Consider the following 18,781-nt stretch of genomic DNA (forward strand, 5'->3'; position numbering starts at 1 on the left):
CATTACAATATAATTGTAGTATATTGTATTATATTGTATTGTAATGTATTATATTGCATTGCATTATTACCTTTGATAATTAAAACAGATTGTTTAAACTGGTATCTGGGTATTCTCTGTCTGATTTCCTTCCTGTTATGATTTTAAGCAGGACTCGTCAAAACGACACGCGGAGCCGAGTGGGGTTGTAAAAACCTCAAAACTCCTACAAGCTGGAGCCTGAAAAGCACCGGTTTTTCCTGTTCACACCGCAGCGGCGCCGGCTCTTAGCTCCGGAATCGGATTCACTTCCAGCTCCAAAAAATTGTCGGTCTAGAGGCAAGAGCTTCGGAGCTAAGAGGTGGCGTCGCTTACGTCTCTCTTACGTCGAGGCGTGCAGGAAACTAAACCCTCCTCCCCTGAACATGGGTCGACTGTCATGCCTGCCTACAAGCTGTAGTGCTTATAAACACACTTTATAAAGTCAGGCAACGCTTCGTGTGATTCTGTTTATTTGTACCTTACTTTGACCATCCGTTCACTGTTATTGATCATTGTGGAGAGAGGCAGACGTTTTGTATTATAGCAGCTATCGGATGGAATCAATACATGGGCTGCACAGGTTGTCGTGTCCGACTATCACAAGTAGAATCATAATAAAAATAGGCCGGTAAAATGTGCCTGTAGAAAACGGTTTATGCCACAATAGGATAGCAATAGCAAGTAGTCAGTTTAGCTTCGGTTGCTATGCTAACATCACCCATTTTATACCAGAGAAACTTTCATAACAGCGTTGTGATGCCAAACAGCGTCAATTCAGACTGACACACATTCAGGGGAACTGGGGATATATATCAGCTGCTTGTGTGAGTTGGACAGTGAATACTTTAGAGCGGCCGCTGCAGTGTGAGCTAACCGGGAGCTAACGGAGGAGAATAAACTCCCGTGGAAGAGCAGCCAACACTGCAGCGGTCGGTAAATGCTGCAGAAACACATTAATAAACAATGAACCACGGCACTCTGGAGCAAAGCATAAGGTTGGAGAAGTCGTTATTCAATTTAATCTGGCTTCGTGTGATTAAAAGCAACACGATCATCGACCCGACGCAGTTCCCCGTTGTTGTTGTTGTGAGCGCCGTAATGCCGTTGGGGAGCAAATCAGCGATGTAAACGATGACGTCATGACGCAGCAGCGGCAGCACCAGTCGGGTGCTGGGCGGTGTGAACAGAGCGGGAGCAGAAAAGGGAAACCGGAGCTGAACCAGAAAAGCTCCCGCTCGGAGCTAGAAAGGGAAAAGCGCTGGTGTGAAAGCCGCATCAGAGGAGAATGCAGCACATCAAACTGGAGTCAGGAGTGTGAATAACACATTTTGGCCAAAACAAATTGTTGCTTACCAATACAGTGACTGAACATTGGACACCAAAAAGTTTGACCTCATGTCGTCACGCAACACTGTTACTGCCCTACGTCATTTCAAGATGGAGGAGTATGATAAGGCCATCAGCTTCCTCCGGGACTCCATCCATCTGTTTCGGGGCCTGAAGATCGGTCCCAAGGGCAGCTGGAAACCAGTCCAGACAGGACTGGTGATGGCCACAACAACAATCCTAGAGGTCCAGCATGACCTGTTGAGACAAGGGCACACATTTGTTCTCACAAGCCGCTTCACTCAAGACTGCCTGGAAAACACATTTTCGTCCATTCGTCTGAGGAACTCTGTCCCAACACCTGTAGAGTTCCAATATGCTCTGCGTGCTGTCACTGTGGGTGAAAAAATAAAGTGCTAATTTTTTTTTTTTACGTGTTTATTTTGTTAAAAATAAACATTTTGGATGCATGAAGGAATGAAGGAAGGATGAGCCTAAAAGGCTCATCCTTCATTCACTGCTGTAGCCTATTCAGTAGGCTATTATTTGTTTAAGACTGAATAATACCTTTGAAGAACAATCATTAAACTAGTGTGTATATTACAATACAAAGGAATCTATCCTAGCATGCCATCAAGTATTAAAAAGTAGCGCTAGGCTAGTTGTACAGTACAGATGAGTTAACACGGAACAGTACCAAAAAAAACAAAGTACAGTCAACATGTCACATAATTAAATGTTAGTATATCCCAAAATTCAATGAAATATTAAATGAAATATTCATCACAAACGCCACCTCATTTCTACTAGTGCTAGCAGTTAAGTCATATCATACAGAAAAAGCCGACTAAGGATGGCTGACACGGTCAGGTTCAGCGGATAAAAACCAAAATAACAATAAAAACACATAATCAATCTAAATCCTGCTTGTTAGTTGCCCAGCATCATTGATATATAAGCTGCTAGCGATTCATTACTGAAATCTTACCTTCAAAGCTGACGAAGTCGCGCTAGCTAACTAGCAGGCAATGCTAGCTAAATTGGTTGTAACAACCAAGATAAAATATAGATAATTACGCTGTGCATATACAAATGAAGACCAGTATAAGCATCATAAAGGGCCTCTGATACAATATAGACAGTTGACAATTCAAAAGAGTTCGATATTTCAGCAACTTACCTCTGGAACTAATCGACGCGCCGTAATGTAAGTGAATGAGGTCCAACGCCCAAATGACAATATTTTGAACTATTTCGATGTCCATACCCCGGAAGTAGGCGCCGCCATTTTTTACAACGGAGGTCTATGGGAGTGTCGTAACTCTTATCTCTCTAGGGCTCTGGGTCAACCCATTACTTTAGTTAACATTTACTTGGTGCTATGATTTAAATGTACTTAACAAAATGAAGATACAAAATGACTCAAGTAACACATTAAATAATAGGAGAGATTTTGAGTAAAAGAACATTATTAGTAATTTCTTGTAGAATTTAAACATATAATCAAAGTATTATTTACTGAACCAAAAAGTCATTTTTTTCAGTGTACTTTTCCTCACTCACAGTGATACAACTCAAATTGTCCTATCTCCACTGAAACATAGCCCACGCAAGCCTCTGGGTTTTAGCCAAATACATAGAAATTGAAAGCCAACAAATGACAGAAAAATATGCATATTATTTAAAAGATAATGTATTTTCTAGTAGCATTTTGTTATCAAAACATGTCCCTCTTGTAAAAGCAGCAGAAGTAGGTTACATTTATATGTTTATTTTCCATTCTGTTTTATGTGCCCATTTGATAAAAAAGTTTAAAGGTAATCAGGGACGCGGGAAGTCAGTCAAAGGGGGGATGCTAGTAGCGGCGAAACTGTGACGCACTTACACTGTAGGTGCGCCACGTTTGGGGGTGAGGGTGCTAGTGGACCATCCATGAAGGTTATGGAATTAAAGAGTGTAAATTATTCAGGAACTGAGATTGTAGAGTTAATGCTTTAGATTCCATGCATGTTTACATCTTTCTAACCTGTTTGAGGTCTATAGCTCTTCCCGCTCTCTTACTCATAATGACTTCCAAGTTCCTCTGCAGTCTATGATGTCTCGAGTTTCCCTGTTTGTCTCAGAGACAGACAGGCGGGTTAGTTTGGGCTGGTCTGCCTTCTGAACAACAGCATCACTAGTCTGCGGCACTCTGCACAGAAGAAGCATCTTGTTTTTCCACTGGTGGTTTTTCCTAAGCCACAATGTTTGATGTGGGCTTCCCTTAATCACACAACATGCTCTCTAAACATGAACTACATTCATCTTCTGGACTCCTCCCCCCCTCCCTGGTTTGTCGCTGCTTTTGTTGGCTTATTGTGCAACAGAGTAGTGAGACAAGAGGAAGACAGTGGCCTTGATCTCAATGAAGTGATTTTGATCTGGCCAATCCAGCAATTAGGCTACTGAGGGAAGAGTGAACCTCTAATCCTGGATGGGACACACGTGTTCTTTGTAGTCCTAATGTCTCTCTTCCTCCTCTGTCCACATCACTATCTGATGGGATGCAGAGTAAGTATTAAACCAATGCCTCAGATGGAAGCCTACCATTAAGATAGAGATGCTGTGCTCTTTGAGGCTTAGGACTTTTAATTATAAGCTGTGGACCCGATGTAGTTGTGTTTCCTTCATTCTGCGGAATAGAGGCTTTGCTCTGCGCTGGCTGGAGACCTGGTGCCAGGCTCTGGAGTCAGCGTGTCACTGGCGAGTACTTTGTGGGTACGAGACAAGGCCTACTGACACTCTAAGCATGACTCTACAGGAGTCCCACATGGGGGCCAGGATAAAAGGCTTTTATCTTCCCTTCCCACCTTCCTCATGGATCTGACTGACATGGCAGTAGTTGGAAGATAGAACAAAAATATCCAGACCGGTTGTTAACATATCAGCCGTTGTTAAAGCTTCAAGGGCATCCAGTGAGATCAAAGCAAAGCATTCAGTCCAAAAGTGTTACATTGTCTTGGACAACAATCCATCAAGCCTCCAATTCAGCTGTCAGTGAATGAGGAAGTGGTCATGAACGCCAATGGAAGCCCTTTCACTGTCCCCTAATGGGCTTTGATGATCCAGCACAAAGAAAGTGTCATAATGGTCCCATACAATGTGTAATCTCATTTGTTTCCATTTGTTTATTATGGTCATTAAACAGAGAAAGACCAAACCCACACCTTTGTGTATTCAGTAAATGATGATGAATGTCTGACAAACGACTGCTACTAAGCAAGTTGGTGTGTTTTGTTTCTTTTCTGAGCCTTTTCTTTCTCCATCCTTCCCTGTTTCTTTATTTCCTCCTGTACATAGCAGCCCTTTTTCCTTTGCCTCTCCGGGGTACTGTTGTGAATATCTCCCATCCCCTCCAGGACTTCTTTATTTTTCAGTTTTGTTTTTCAGGCACTCTGCATTTACACCCAGCAGCCCTTTGATGTTGTTGCCTGGGTGCTTGTGGACAAAAGAGCCTCCATCAGCTGGATTTAAGGATGGGGCGTTGGGGGTTAAGGAGGGGGGTAGGGGGGGGATGAATAAAGAATCAAAGTAACTGGGATGGGGTTGGAGGCGGAGGACTCCATGTGAAACTGTGAACCATGTACCCCTCTTAAATATGGGCCAGGAGTTCACAGTTGTCATTGCTTTTCTTTCTTTGGTTCTGTTCCCTTTTGTGCTACATGTCATTGTCTTCACATGTCTATTTGTGGCCGTTTTGCCTTTGTTGGCACTGTATGTTTTTCATTCTGCAAGTCGACCAATGGAGCAAAAAGGCCCATATTTTACTCTTTCAAGTCGGGTGATAAACAAAAACCACTAGTTGCTGATGCACCTACTGAAATTGTACTTTGATCATCGCTGCGTGGCCTTTAGGTATCACACTGTTCAGTGGCACCTTGCTCTGTGGCAGTGTGTTTAAAACGTCTTCCACTATGTGCTTTCTGGCCGCCTAGCCATGGGCTGCTGATGTCACTGCAGCCCCTCACCCCCCCCCCCCCCCACAGTGGGGGAGAGACAGTCTGTGCTCCCTCAGCCCATCAAATCCCCGCAGGACCACTCTGGTCCACTGGAAGTGAATTCATGAAGCAGCCTTTGGTGGTGCCGACACAGCAGCCCTCTTTCAGCGAGGGCCTCATTAAACCTGACAACATCCCCTCAGCCCGGGCTTTATCCTTCAGCCAGCTTAATGCTAAATTGCAATTAAAGGCATCACCAAGGTGCAGGTATTAATGCGTTTGTGGAGCCCAAAAGCTTTGCATGATAAAATTACAGCTGAACAGCCATTGACAGTTTTCTTGGCTAATAGAGGAAACCCACACTTAAGCTCGGTCGCCCTGTGTAACCTTTAATCCACCATGTGAAAATTAACAGTGTCAAAGCCTATAGCCGATGTATAATATCTTTACAATAATAGAGTATCAAGAAAATGTGAAACAAATCCATGAACAACAACAGAAACACATGTTTTTTTAGAATAAACCCAAAGATTCATCTGAATCTGCAGCTCCTTTTGCCGCCTACTTTACTGTTTTGGTTCAATCTCATCTCTCTACATCCCACCTTTTTCAGCCTGAGCTGGCAGCTGTTTTCAATGGAAACATCTGTAAAAATACCAAACAGCAGACAGGCACATTTTGCAACTAGTTGGTGAACAATGTAGCAGCTTAAAATTCAGATATTAGCCTCAGCAGTTAGCAGAGAGTTAGTAATGGATTGGTAGTCTGAAACATAACTCCATATGAATGACAATGCTGCTCTAAAACTGCCGGAGGTTTAAATAAACACATTTGTGCATACAATTGTGCAATATAAACTCAATGTTAACCATGACAATATGTCAAAGTCGTGTTCACAACCTTTTCTCTTTTGGCGTGAGTTGCCAAAAAAGGTAAAGAGAATATCAAAGGATGTTTTCAGAAACTGTTGGAGATCTGTTTGTGATCTATACACACTTAAATTAAAACTCCTAGAATGGACCTCCTCATGTATGTCTTGGACAGTTTTAGTTGTTTGCAAGGTGGAAAATGCAGGTAATGCCGACAGACTGATCGCAGCCAGGTTGTTTTCCACTATAATTAACGGATCAAAGGATAATAATCTGTGTCACTTGTTTAACTCACTCCACATATACAGTGATCAGAGTCTGTTTAGATCACGTACCGGCCAGGCCTGCTCTCTGGATTACTTGTGGACATACATCTTCATTGTTATTTATTTGCTTGTGTGCAGTCACAAGCTGAGGGTAAAGAGCATGGGCTCCACATGCCGGAGAGGCTTCACTGTGTAAACCACCAGACTCAGGTTGCAAATGGATCCAATTGGGAATGGTCATAGCACAGATGAATGAAGACAGTGTAAACAGTCTGTGAACGATCAATATGGATGCAACTGTAACATCTGCCGCACTAGCTTCACTAGAGAGTGATTAGGCCATATGTATACTGTAGGCAGCACGGGAAACAGAGCCACAGCTTATTTTATTGCACACAGGTTTAACACAGCTGGTTTGAGAGGACAATAAGAGATTTCAGGGAAAGACAAGGCACAGGCTGCCTTTTACAGTATTTGGTAGTCGCGTAGTGTTTTGTCAAAGCGAACTCCTCTGTGAATCCCGTCCAGCAGATTTTATCATCAGCTTTTGATTCAGAGAAAGTGCAGAAACTGAAGACAGTTTGCTAGGATTTCACTCACTCTCTCAAGACTTCAAACACACAGTGAAATAACAAAGGAAGTCTGGCAATCAAACATGGGTTTGTTTGTCTATCTCTATCATTACCACATTTTGAGGTTTGTGCATTTTAAAAATCATGTCTACAGCCATATAATATAGACTTAAGTAGTTTACTCAGCTGTGGATGTACAAACTCCACTTCCCCTCCCAGCGTCTGAGATACAATGAAGAAGAAAAAATGCTCTGATGACTGGTGTTTTTACATTGTTGCGGAGTATCTGACCTTCCTTTTCTCATGTGACAATATTTCTTCAAATAAGAAAGATAAAGGAAGGGGATAGGGCCGCCGTCAGCATATACAAAGTTTCCTAACCTCAAAAGCAAAGTGCGTGTTACGTTCTGTCCTTCCTGTGCTTTCTCCACCTGGGTCAGCAGCTCAACACCCTGGGATACCCATTCATAAAATAGCCTGTGTGTAAACTTTTCCCATGACCTCAGTGGGATGGAAATGTATTTGATATTCGGCCTGAAACACCTGTATTAAAAACTGAACTATTATTTTATCCGGCTGTTCCTCACAAGCAGTTTTTACAGGCAAAGTTAGCAACAAAATATTAGATAATTTATGAATTAATAGGGAGTGCTTGTATATTTGCTCTATAGTATGGCAGTTTTGTTTAAAGGATTGATTTGTATACTTTTCATGTAATGTGCTATTTAGACATTATGGTGACTAAATAAGGAATTACTTAATTAAAAAACACACAATAAATCAGTCAACAAGTAGTGGCATGGCTAGGGTTTTTGACAAACGTGCGTCACACAGCTCAGGGAATTTTGTATTTGACAACTTTGACACCACTACTCTGAACCTTGTCTCTGTTGAATGGAATTTTTCTTGGAAAGAGAGTAAAGAAAATCAGCAGCTCACTTTAGAGACATATTTCAGCCAAATTGTCAATCCTACTGCTCCTATTTCTCTGCAGCTTTTTTTTGTGTGGATTATTTATGATTACTTTTCTTTTGTACATTTTAGTCTGTGTTCTGCTGTACCAATTGTAAATCAGTGTCCTCACCCCCACACAGCTCCACAGCTCAGCGATTGTGGTGTCAGTGCCAGGGGTGATAGCTCCCTGGTTAGCAGGATCAGTGGGTGGGGGGGAAATGGAAGAGGAACTAGAGGACACCTGGCCTTTTCTCTCTGGGCGCTCAGACATGTCATGGCTTTGCCTTTTGACCGAATCAGGATGCAGGATATTGCCCTCCCACTGATGAAGCTTTTCAGCCAGGATAGTGTATCAATACAACATCAAACAACACCCCCAGGATATCTGGTCGCAGTAGACTGTCCTGCTTCAACCCTGTGAGTCATTCTGATGCTTTTATATTTAACGGATGATTAGCTTTAAACCCAAATTAGGATCCTTCCCCCCAGGGTAATTTAACACCCTAAAGTGATTGATTTAAACCGTGATGAGAAGCATGGAGCTCTGTTAAAACATTGCTTTTGTAAAGTAATGTCACCATATTAAGACTACCTGAAAACCTTTAGATAACGTGAGAGTTAAAGATCAATATTAGGAGATGAAATGGAGGAACGGTTTAGCCATATAGTCAGACGTCATAAGTCAAATGAGTCTCTCTTTTCTTTGCCTGCTTCATGTCTCTCATTCTCTTTGTGTTATAGGCTGAACGATTGAGTGCTTTAAGAACATAGCGGTGATTTGTTTTATGTACAGAAAAGTAAGAGCACCGGCAGTCCCTTTGAATCCCCCTTCAAATTTATTGTTGTTTTTCCAGTAGAGGCGTTTTTTAAATTACGGCTCATTGTGAGTGGATCTGCTCCTTTGCTGTTTTTGGACAGGGGATTACATTTTATGTCTGGAAACAAGTATTAGAACATTTAAGGGAGAGATTTTATAGGGATAACGTATTTGTCTTGAAAGGTCAGAGATCATCTTGTGCCGGCACCTTGTTCTTCTGTATTTGATTATTATAAATTGTCCCAAAGCCAACTGTCCCCTACAGCAGTAACCATACATCATCCAAGCTTCTCCTGTGTGATGTGAAGCTTTGCATTAACTCTATCCCCGTGTTGCTCCTCCAGGCCATTGGTTTCCAACAGCTCTGGTTTATTTCCAGTTTTATGTTAAGGCAAGCTGGTAAATCACCTCTGCTGGTCGCCCTGTTTTCATGCCAGAGAAACAAAGAACCCAAATTGGCTCTTACAGAATAAGAGACACCTTGCAGCGAGGCACCCTGCCGTGTCTCCTATTGACCCTGAGGTTTTACCTTCCCTCCAGCAGAAACAGGTGCCCCTTCAAAGTCTGAGAGTGAGAAGCAGCATCGGTGCAACTCTTTTTCTTTTTTTTTAAATGAAACATTCATGTCAAAGATCAAATAAATTATAAAGGGCAGACCTCGAAATCTCAAAGGTTGTGGTTCAGGATTTGTTTGAAGTAAATCGCTGTCAAATAAATCGTACTAGTGGAGTTTGCTGCTAAAGATCTTGCATAATTCAAGCTGATTTCTTTAGAGTAGAGGACCAAAAAAACTACATCAACTGATCAATCATGTTTGCTATCCTCCTGCATAACGTTATTAAAGCCACTGGATCGAGTTAACAGCAGTAGTGTTGGAACTAGCTTCAAGGTTCAAGGTTCTTTATTTGTCATACGAACATAGCTACAGAGTAGTTATGTCGATGAAAATCTTAGGTCACAGGCTTCTCCAACAGTGCAACACAATAATACAGATAAACAGAAAAATAAAGTGCAAGTAAATATTAAAAAGTAAAACAATTTTTAAATAGTTTTAAAAAAGTGAAATAGTGCAATGAGAGTCTATATGCAAGCAGAATGATATATTAGATAAATAGATACATAATTACTAAGTAGCAGATGAATGTTATGGATGTTGTTTCAACAGTTCAGGTGTTTAACAGTCTTATTGCCTGTGGGATGAAACTGTCTCTGAATGTGGTGGTTTTTGCATTGCACATTTTAATGATTGCTCCTGATGTTTAGCATGGTACAATGTTTACAATGTAAACATTCATTACATTAGCTTGAACAAGATTGATGTTTTGGGATTTTATTGACATATTTGGATATTGATGATACATTCTAGATGGGTTGCTTATGTACATTTTGTACACATATTAATGTTTCCTAAAGGGGTTAATCCTACCCCTGATTTCCCCCATGGCCACCATAAGGTTCACATTTAAAGTTCTGAGTGAGATGTCTCTAAAAGTATTGGATGGATTGCTAAAATGTCTGGTACAAACGTTCATATTTGGAGAAACTTTAGTCCCTTCATTTTTTCAACTTGCCAATCACAATCACAAAAATGGATCGATTAAATTCTCGGACTTCTATTGACAATTCTATCAGCGTCAGTAGTTAGAAATGTACTAGACCATACATGTCTGTACAAAATTCCATGCCAATCCATCCCTTAGTTGAAGAGATATTTTGGTCTGGATCAAAGTTGTGAGCCGACCTAGTACAAGTGGAGTGATGAGTCCCATACCTGTAGCAGAGTGTGAGCCAATCCCTTTGCTTTGAACCTGTATCACAAGGGATTACCGTTTAGATTTGCACAACACAGCAGACAGGAAGCTGTTAAAGACGAAGACCAACACTGCATCCTGACCTCTGACCCCTACATCCTGACCTCTCCTTCAATCTGACATGAGCCCTTGTCTACATGAAAGTTGTCCTGTTGACTCACCAGGGCTAATTTAGAGTTCCGGTGCCCCCGACCACTGTGAGGGCAGACAGTCAACATGCCGGCCTTGTGGAGAACACTTGGAAGACAGACTTGTTTTCACCCAATACTCTTAACTCGTGTTTACTCTGGCACCTTGAGATTTGTGTTAATCAACAACAAACACAGAAAGAGACGATCAAATGCAAAGCTGTGCAGAAGCGAAAAACAAGCTTTTCCTCAATACTTCAAATTTGACATCAAAATGTAGTTGTAGTTTGCCCTTTTCACCAATTTTGTCCAAACAATATGTTTTGTGTTATTGCAGTTAATATTAGCCAGTTGCCAAGGGCTTCAAATCTCTGCTGATGAAGTCTTAAACCTAGTCTAACAAAAGCCAACCTCACACTGTGCCACCTGCCACAGCTAAAGTGATTTTGGTCATTACTTGCTCCTTTTTAAATATCACCAAACATCGGCCCTTTCATCGTTCTAAGTGCGTGACCTCCATGTTCACAGCTTCTCTAACCATGACTGACTGATCTTGTGAGGGTCAGTGCAGGACTAATTTTATACCACTGCTTTTAATGGGACCTAAAAATAGAGTGCTTCGCTGACCTCCTGTTCAGTCGGGTCTTGGCGGCTCATTTGAGGTCCACCTCCCCTCACACACACACACCCCTTTTGACGTCACCTTGAACAAACGGCTTCTTTATTTTTAGACGCTCCCGAAATTAATTGAATGGTCTTGTTTCGTTAAATTTGTGCAGTGTTACGTAAGGGGATTACTCGGTTGTTATCGCCTATGCCCTGACCATGGCCACCACACGGAGGAGGGAGGTAGAGACAGACTTGGGGTGGAAGAGGAGGGTAATGTAGTTAAGGTAGTAGGACAGGGCTCCAGAAATAACCCAGCTGCAGGCCTAATTGTACATCTCTCTCGCCCCCTCTTCAGCTGCATGCCAAGGTCTCTGACCTTATCATACACCTCACTGGTTCCGGAAGAATCCTTTCCGCCCCCTGCAGCTACCAAAGGCCCGGCCGATACACGGAGCACAGCAGCAGACCATCTCCAGCCTCAGACTAACAGCCAAGCGCCACAACCAGTTAGCAGTGATCCTAGCAGAGCGCCCAAGTGGCTCAAACTGCCAGGTATGTTCTAATCATCCCCGGTGTGGGCCCCGTGGCTCCTTAACAAAGCTTAGCCTTAGGACCTCAGGCCCCTCAGAGAGACCGGGGCCTCCAGGAAACCCTCATGTCACAGCAGTGTATACAGTCCACATGCTGCCTCTGTATTTGCATCCTCTCCACTCACGCAAGCTTTCTGTAAAAAAAAACATCACGCACACCAAACGCGACCATGCTTTGTTTGTGTTTTTCTGACAGCGCCATAAATGTTTGTTACTTTTCATGTGTGCGTGAGGAGCATCTAAGAGAAATTCACTCGCTCTGTGTCCCCTGCAGCATTCCTCCATGGTTAGAAAGCTCCAGGGGCCACAAGGGCCTCTTGTCTCTAATGCATCACAGCCCTAGATCAAGCACAACATGCATGCGAGCACATACATGCACACAAACTTCTGAGAACAGATGCATGCCATCAGATATTTATTATAGAAATACTCAAAAACAAATGTAATTAAAATGTTTGGGGTATAAATTACACAAATGGCGCCTGATGATCGTATTTGTCAGTTGGAGATTTCATGTCATATCCTGTCTTTCATTTAATTATTCTTGCTTGCGTGACAGAATATCTTGTTTTTATTTCCCTGACTTTTATAGCATAAGCCTTCGATCCTAAATGTAGCTCATGTGCATGTTTTTACAGCCATTATGATCACTCAACATAAACAGGACTTGAGTTTGGGCCAGAAAAGATAGGAGCCTTTACATGGCAGAAAGTTAGATATTTGGGAGAAGCTGTGTCACTCTAATAGAAAATAAGAACCACAGACGAATGAGTCGGGAATTAAGGAGTGAAATCTGACATAACCATCACTTAAAGGACTCTCAAGAACAGATGCAGACAACTCCACCCCAGACAAGCATCACCCTTAACCTTGATTACTGCAACTACATCCAATTGCATTTTTTTTTCATGGATTAAAAACCTACATATGACAAGTATTCCCATTTTAGTTTATCATCAAGAACAATCCTGCCAGTCAATGATGCTTCTATAAAATCAGTATTGATATTATTGGCTACAATAAGGCAGATGTCTTCAAGCGATATCCTCATTGTCCCATGCGCAGTGCTGTCCAAAGAAAAGCCAGAAGACAGATGGAGACAGATCAGTGTGCTTCTCCTGGGAAACACTTCTCACTCGAGCTTCTCCAAAGCGTCTGGACTGGCTGTCGACACTCCCTGCCTTTAATGTATGATCAAGAAAAATCTTTAACTCATTACTCTCTTCAATGCCCCTCCCCATTCTTGTCCTAACTGCTTTCGTATGTTTAATAATACTGCTTTCAGTTGTAATTTGTTCCACTAAGATGCATAAGGAGAAGAGTTATACAGTAGTGCCCTTCATTTACCAAGACTAAGACGTTCCAACAACCTGTATTGTGGATAAGAGAGATGACGGATCCACCTGGGTAATATGGAGAAAATTCAATGTCATATTTCTGATCAAATACTTCAATTTTAATATTACAACCATATTGGAAGGTTTACTGTTGGTGCTTTCACAAAATATTTAAACAATTACATTTGTTATAGTCTTTAGTTATGTGGATATAATGGCTAATTTGGTAAAAGCAAATAACTGTCTGGAAAAATCTGAAAATGACATCCATTTACTATGCTTTATGAATATATCCAAATGTAAGAGGATATTTATTCTCATATCAGGAAATCAACATGAAATAGATGTTTTTCCGAGCCGTAGATCCAATAGAATCAGTTTTTATTTAATCTACAAGGATTGATATTTATATTTCATCTCTAAAATGCTCCAGAAAGGCTTATAGCGACACATCTTGTACTTGTATTGCTTACTGTGGTTAAGTGGAAATGCAGTTGTTCCAGTAAGATCATTTGGTGTCATACTTCCTAATAAATAGTCATCTGGGTGAGCGTGTTGTCAAAGCGGTGGATCTGCATTTGTATATTGTGCCAAACTGTACCTGCTGCTGTGAATGAATGTAGTTATAAACCCAACAAATTATTTTTCTACTGTTTTTTTTGCGCTCATGGCATCATTAAAATAAACTTAACTCGGCCTAACACACCTTCATGAAGGCCTGCTGTGGAAGTTTCTCCTAACACAAATCCAGTCCGGGCCCTACTAAAAAGGTGCTGGGTCAAACTCCAGGTGCAGTGTCCTTGAGCACCTATCGGAGCCTGGACTCTTGACTTGAGCCGGAGTTGCTTCCAGCTGTATGTGAGCCATGTTTGTAAGCGTAGTGACTCACTCAAGAGCCACACAAATAAATAGTGTGAGGTGTTGTACAGCTATGCTGACTCATAGTGAAGACATGTTGGTCAAATACACCACGGGTGGAAAACCATCTGAGGCCCTTGGGTTAGAAAAGCCCACATTACCCTCTCCCTTGTAGGCCTGACTCCCCCCTCTGCTGTGGTGAAAGGAGAGAAAGCACCTCTACTACTTGCCTCTTTGTTTATTTACCTTCAGAATTACACCCTGCTCCTCTTGGACCATGTTCCAATGTGTTTTGTTATGTTTCCTTTCAAACAGAATATCTATGCGTGTGGTCTCTGGCCATGTTTAGCTAGCACGCACACATTCGTGCACGCACACTCCCATTCAACTTTCCCCCTGTGCCAGAGGTCCCCTTTGCCCTTCCCCCCACCTCTAACTAAACATCGCAGGACAGCAAAAGGGAACTTCAAAGTGGCCGGAGGGGGTACTCCTTTTTTCCTGGCACTTGTCATCATCTAAGGGACTGGCTGCTCCCCTTATTACTCTAATTGCTTCCAACTGCTCCGGGAGGCTTTGATGAAGGGCACTATGGAGCATGCTGGAAGCACCTGTTGTTGCAGAGGAGCACAGGTGGGTCTTATTGGTGGTGGCATGAAAGGGTGTGCACAGTACACGCTGCTTTCTATGTAAAATCACTCGACTCAAATACATACAGAATGAAAATCTTGATGTAATCTCAGATTTGAGTAATTATGAAATTGCAGTCGTACAAAGAAAAATAAACATGTAGAATTGAAGTTGTTGGATTTAAACAGGAACAAGCAGGCAACACTCTGGCTCCATCTTGTGGCATCACCGTGCTAGAAGTCCATCAGCTGTGTTGGAAAAGAGACAGAGATTAAACTGTGCATTGAAGCTATATGTCCAATTTCCAATTTTGAGTATATTGTATATGACCATCAGCTGCTACAATCAACTACTAGCAGTTTGAGCTGGTTTTGCACATTTATTTAACTTCTCTTTAAATCTGTAAAGACAGATCAATAGACAAACAAATATCACCAACCATTTTGATAATTTTAATGCATAAAGAATGTTTTATGGCAAAAATAACTAAATGTTACAAACCTCTAAAATACGGAGATTTTTTGCTTTCTGTTTCTATGTTGGATTTTGGAATGACAAATACATTTAAATAAATGATTCATCACTAATACAAATGTAGGTAGGGCCTATATTCATTCTTATAATTAGATTGAATCATACCGTATAATTTGAAAGACCGAGGTTTGTCACAGAAATGATTCAGAATTCAGTACGTCCAAATAAGAAAAATTATATAAAATGCCCTGCTGGTCTAATAAACAAAAACATTACACGGCACAAGTTTATGATTATAATGTATAGCTCTTGAACCCCAATTTGATCGAGCTACTCACCAGCTGAGGCAGGATCTTTTCAAAGTGCTCGATGTCCACTTGGTCACAGTCCTCAGAAGCAGCTTGTTTCTGTGATCTCACAGCAGCCTCTGGAAAGAGATACCACATTCAAGGCGTCATCATAACACAACCTGTGCACAAATGTACCCAACAAAACTTCTTACCTCGGACAAATACTTTGAGCATCTCTGCCACGAGCAGCACAGCATCCCCACTCACTGTAAGAGAGTGAGAGTTTTTGAGTTGTCAAGTCAATAATAAAAGTTTTTGGATATGTTATATCAAGACATTATATCCAACTCACGTCTGGTTTTGTCCTCCTTAAAGAAGCTTGACAAGAGTTTGCTTATTGTGTCCTGTAAATGAGGAGAATAGAGAACATTGGGACAAGAGAAGGGAGTAAATTGCCAAAATACTTGTCTTTCGGGAATGTTTATTCGTTTATTCCACTCATGGCAATTATTATAAAACATGTACACTTTAGGCAGTTTCTATAGCCCCTGATGTAAAGGAGGAGGGAGAATACATTTGTATTTTACCTGCCCCTTATTTGATCACAGCTGCTTACAAAGACTTACAGTAACGTGAAACCAAAATCACAATCAAAAGTCAACACAACGATCGACCATCAGCAAAACAGGTTACCTGACATCTTCACATTGTCTAATTATTCTTTCTTTATACCTTTTCTTTAGGTTTTCTTAAACCTAAAGATGTTCATACAGCCCTTTAAACCCCCTTGTGTGAATTTCCCCGTTGTACAGTTGGACCAATACAGTCTATGTGTGGGACTGATAAAGGATTTCTGATTTCTTTAAATTATGATCATCTATGTTTACAAATCAGATTAATACTAAAGTAAAGTGCGCACTGTCATTAACACAAACCAGGCATACATTTTTTAAATGTCCTACTTGGTTTTCTGAAAAACAAACAGAAAAGATATCGTGTAACTTGCTGCTGCGTTCTTCCTCATGCCAAACTACCTTTGAAAAAAACGGCATTTTAATGGGATAATACACCTAACACAGTGCCATCCCTGAATATTGACAACAGATACGATAGTTTTATATAACTTTGAACCGCTTTTCCATTCGGCATACATTTAACTAACTGAATATTATTTTAGCAAGGACTAAAGTTTAATCGTCTGAGAATAAGAAACAATGTATGAGCTCCGTGCACAGGGTCAGCCTGAATGCTTAATTAAATCAAACAGATGCGGCAAGTTCAAAACAATATTCGTTATTATGTAACCTCAGCAGGTGAAAACAGCCGTTGTCTAAACATATTCTTCTACCTTTTTGAATCCAATGTCTTCGTTCTTCTCCGCCATGTTTACTCCGCTGTGAGAAACTTGGCGCTCTGCGTAAGGATTGGTCATTGATCTCTGACGTCATTTGCCCCGCCCTCCGTAGACCGTAAACGAAATGTAATATTTGTATTTAATAATTTAAGCTTAGTTTGGATTGTATGATAGCTTTTCATACATGTATATATATATATTTTATAAATGGTTCTACATTATAATACATATATAAAAGATTAGTTATTATACAAGTTATATGTTTTCAATAGTCATTAGTATTTCATATTATCTGTAATACAAGAAAAAGACAAAACTGAAACTGTAAAACACATTTATTCAAGCGCAACAATGTTAATCAACCATTAGCGTAACTTTTAACTGTCTTTTGCAGAGAAATATAATTTATTAATTACTAATCATAATGCATTCATTGACAGTCTCTTTACACAGGGAGATCATATTCAAGCTATATTTGAACAATGCATACACCCTTGACAAACATGAAACAGAAAATTGAATACAACTATTATCACCCACGGTCTATAGTTATCATAAGACACAACATAGAATCAAAGCAGTATGTAGGCTATCAGAGCAACTCAGAACAAATAAAAAAAAAATCAAATGTGCAATATGTGTTTGTATCTAGCTGAGTATATGCTATCCTTGTGATGATTTTCTTTTTGTATCTAACTTCAGGCACAGACGGCTACAGACAGTTAAACAATAGAAAAACGTTCGTCCTACAAGTTGCATTGTATAGGTTTTACTCCATCTTGTTATCTAACCACTGAGCGTCTTCCAGGATGTAGCCCAAGCCCATTGATCGCCGTGGTCGAGGGAGCGTAACAGCCTTCTTCTCTGAATCCTCGTCCATCTGAAAGACAGATTTTTATAGTTGGCCAATGAGGACTCAGTCAGCAAATCGTCACTTTATAAATCAAATATTGCTCATCAACTCGTCTTTATATAAGATTTCTTTATGCCCGTAATAACATCAGGCATGAGACCAGCAGAGACAAAAGACTCACCTTTGGACTGACAACTCGTTTGACTTCGACATCGCCTCCAATGTAGTGAGGTCCAGCCCATTCTGCTCTGTCTGCTTCATCCTCTGTAGAAAACCTCACATAGGCCATTGAATTTTTTTCCTCCAAGTTTGGGTTCTTCTTAACCTTGGATTAAATTAAACAGGTGAGGGGTCGTTGTAAAAGTAAGTGACAATGTCCTAAATCTAAAACATAGTTAAGAATATACATCAACTATGTCACAAATTGTGTTTTATATGTCCATACCTCACACGCTGTGATGGTGCCCCATTCTCTAAAGTAAGCTCGTACATATGCTTCATTTAAGTAGGGAATCAGGTCTTTTACAAACACCCCGTGGTCCTGTAAAACAATAGGAAATCATTATCCTCATGGCATATTGCAGCAAATTAAAATTAAAATGTATTAATGTTCAATATGTTTTCAGAAAACATGTTTACCAGTGGATATGTTTGAGCCAAAGCCGCCATGTGTTTCTTTGGAAGGCTAATGTAAACTCTTTTTGGAGTCTTCATGTCCCTTTTATCTGGAGGGAAGGTGAGATTCTGGAAAAAAAGAACACAAAGTAAATACAATTAGAAATAAAAGCATTTCAAAAAGTACAAATGTGAACATTTTAGGAAATTAGAACATGAACATATAGAACCCTTACCCACCAGAAGTAATTCCTGAGATGTTCAGCAACCTACTCCTAGTCAGACAGCTCAAAGTCCCCTGCTGTGGAGTTGGAGTCCTTTTAAGTCACAGCAAGTTAATCTCTTGCCGGTTATTTTCTTGTGAATCCCACTAGAAGTTACCAAACTTGTTCAGCAGCCAGCTGGCGGAAACATTTTAACTCCATAATATGTT

General features: G+C 40.8%; 2 protein-coding genes and 1 long non-coding RNA gene across 3 annotated transcripts; all 3 read right to left on the reverse strand.

Annotated features, from left to right (window-relative positions):
- Positions 1-1,164: 1,164 nt before the first annotated feature.
- Positions 1,165-2,568, reverse strand: LOC117548269. The gene is made up of 3 exons (XR_004569312.1): positions 2,528-2,568; positions 1,375-1,605; positions 1,165-1,262 (listed from the first exon to the last, which is right to left on the reverse strand). It is a non-coding gene; the product is annotated as an uncharacterized LOC117548269 (long non-coding RNA).
- Positions 2,569-12,342: 9,774 nt separating this feature from the next.
- Positions 12,343-16,963, reverse strand: cenpx (centromere protein X). The gene is made up of 5 exons (XM_034219480.1): positions 16,875-16,963; positions 15,879-15,930; positions 15,739-15,792; positions 15,575-15,663; positions 12,343-15,010 (listed from the first exon to the last, which is right to left on the reverse strand). The coding sequence occupies exons 1-5, from the start codon at positions 16,956-16,958 to the stop codon at positions 14,996-14,998; spliced, it is 294 nt and encodes a 97-aa protein (XP_034075371.1). The 5' UTR covers positions 16,959-16,963; the 3' UTR covers positions 12,343-14,995.
- Positions 16,964-17,197: 234 nt separating this feature from the next.
- LOC117548267 (heterogeneous nuclear ribonucleoprotein A1) lies at positions 17,198-18,718 on the reverse strand. The gene is made up of 5 exons (XM_034219425.1): positions 18,585-18,718; positions 18,373-18,477; positions 18,179-18,274; positions 17,915-18,058; positions 17,198-17,760 (listed from the first exon to the last, which is right to left on the reverse strand). Exons 2-5 carry the CDS (start codon positions 18,445-18,447, stop codon positions 17,650-17,652), a joined length of 426 nt encoding a protein of 141 aa, XP_034075316.1. The 5' UTR covers positions 18,448-18,477; positions 18,585-18,718; the 3' UTR covers positions 17,198-17,649.
- Positions 18,719-18,781: the final 63 nt, after the last annotated feature.

The sequence above is a fragment of the Gymnodraco acuticeps genome, unplaced genomic scaffold, assembly GCF_902827175.1.
Source record: "Gymnodraco acuticeps unplaced genomic scaffold, fGymAcu1.1, whole genome shotgun sequence".
NCBI lineage: Eukaryota > Metazoa > Chordata > Actinopteri > Perciformes > Bathydraconidae > Gymnodraco > Gymnodraco acuticeps.

Coding starts and splice junctions, on each gene's coding strand:
- cenpx (XM_034219480.1), bottom strand. CDS start 16,958: ATGACCAATCCTTACGCAGAGCGCCAAGTTTCTCACAGCGGAGTAAAC. Junction 15,931..16,874: donor AAGACATTGGATTCAAAAAG/GTAGAAGAATAT, acceptor CCTCATTTACAG/GACACAATAAGCAAACTCTT. Junction 15,664..15,738: donor GCTCAAAGTATTTGTCCGAG/GTAAGAAGTTTT, acceptor ATCTCTTTCCAG/AGGCTGCTGTGAGATCACAG.
- LOC117548267 (XM_034219425.1), bottom strand. CDS start 18,447: ATGAAGACTCCAAAAAGAGTTTACATTAGCCTTCCAAAGAAACACATG. Junction 18,059..18,178: donor GCACCATCACAGCGTGTGAG/GTATGGACATAT, acceptor ATTTAATCCAAG/GTTAAGAAGAACCCAAACTT. Junction 17,761..17,914: donor AACGAGTTGTCAGTCCAAAG/GTGAGTCTTTTG, acceptor TCTGTCTTTCAG/ATGGACGAGGATTCAGAGAA.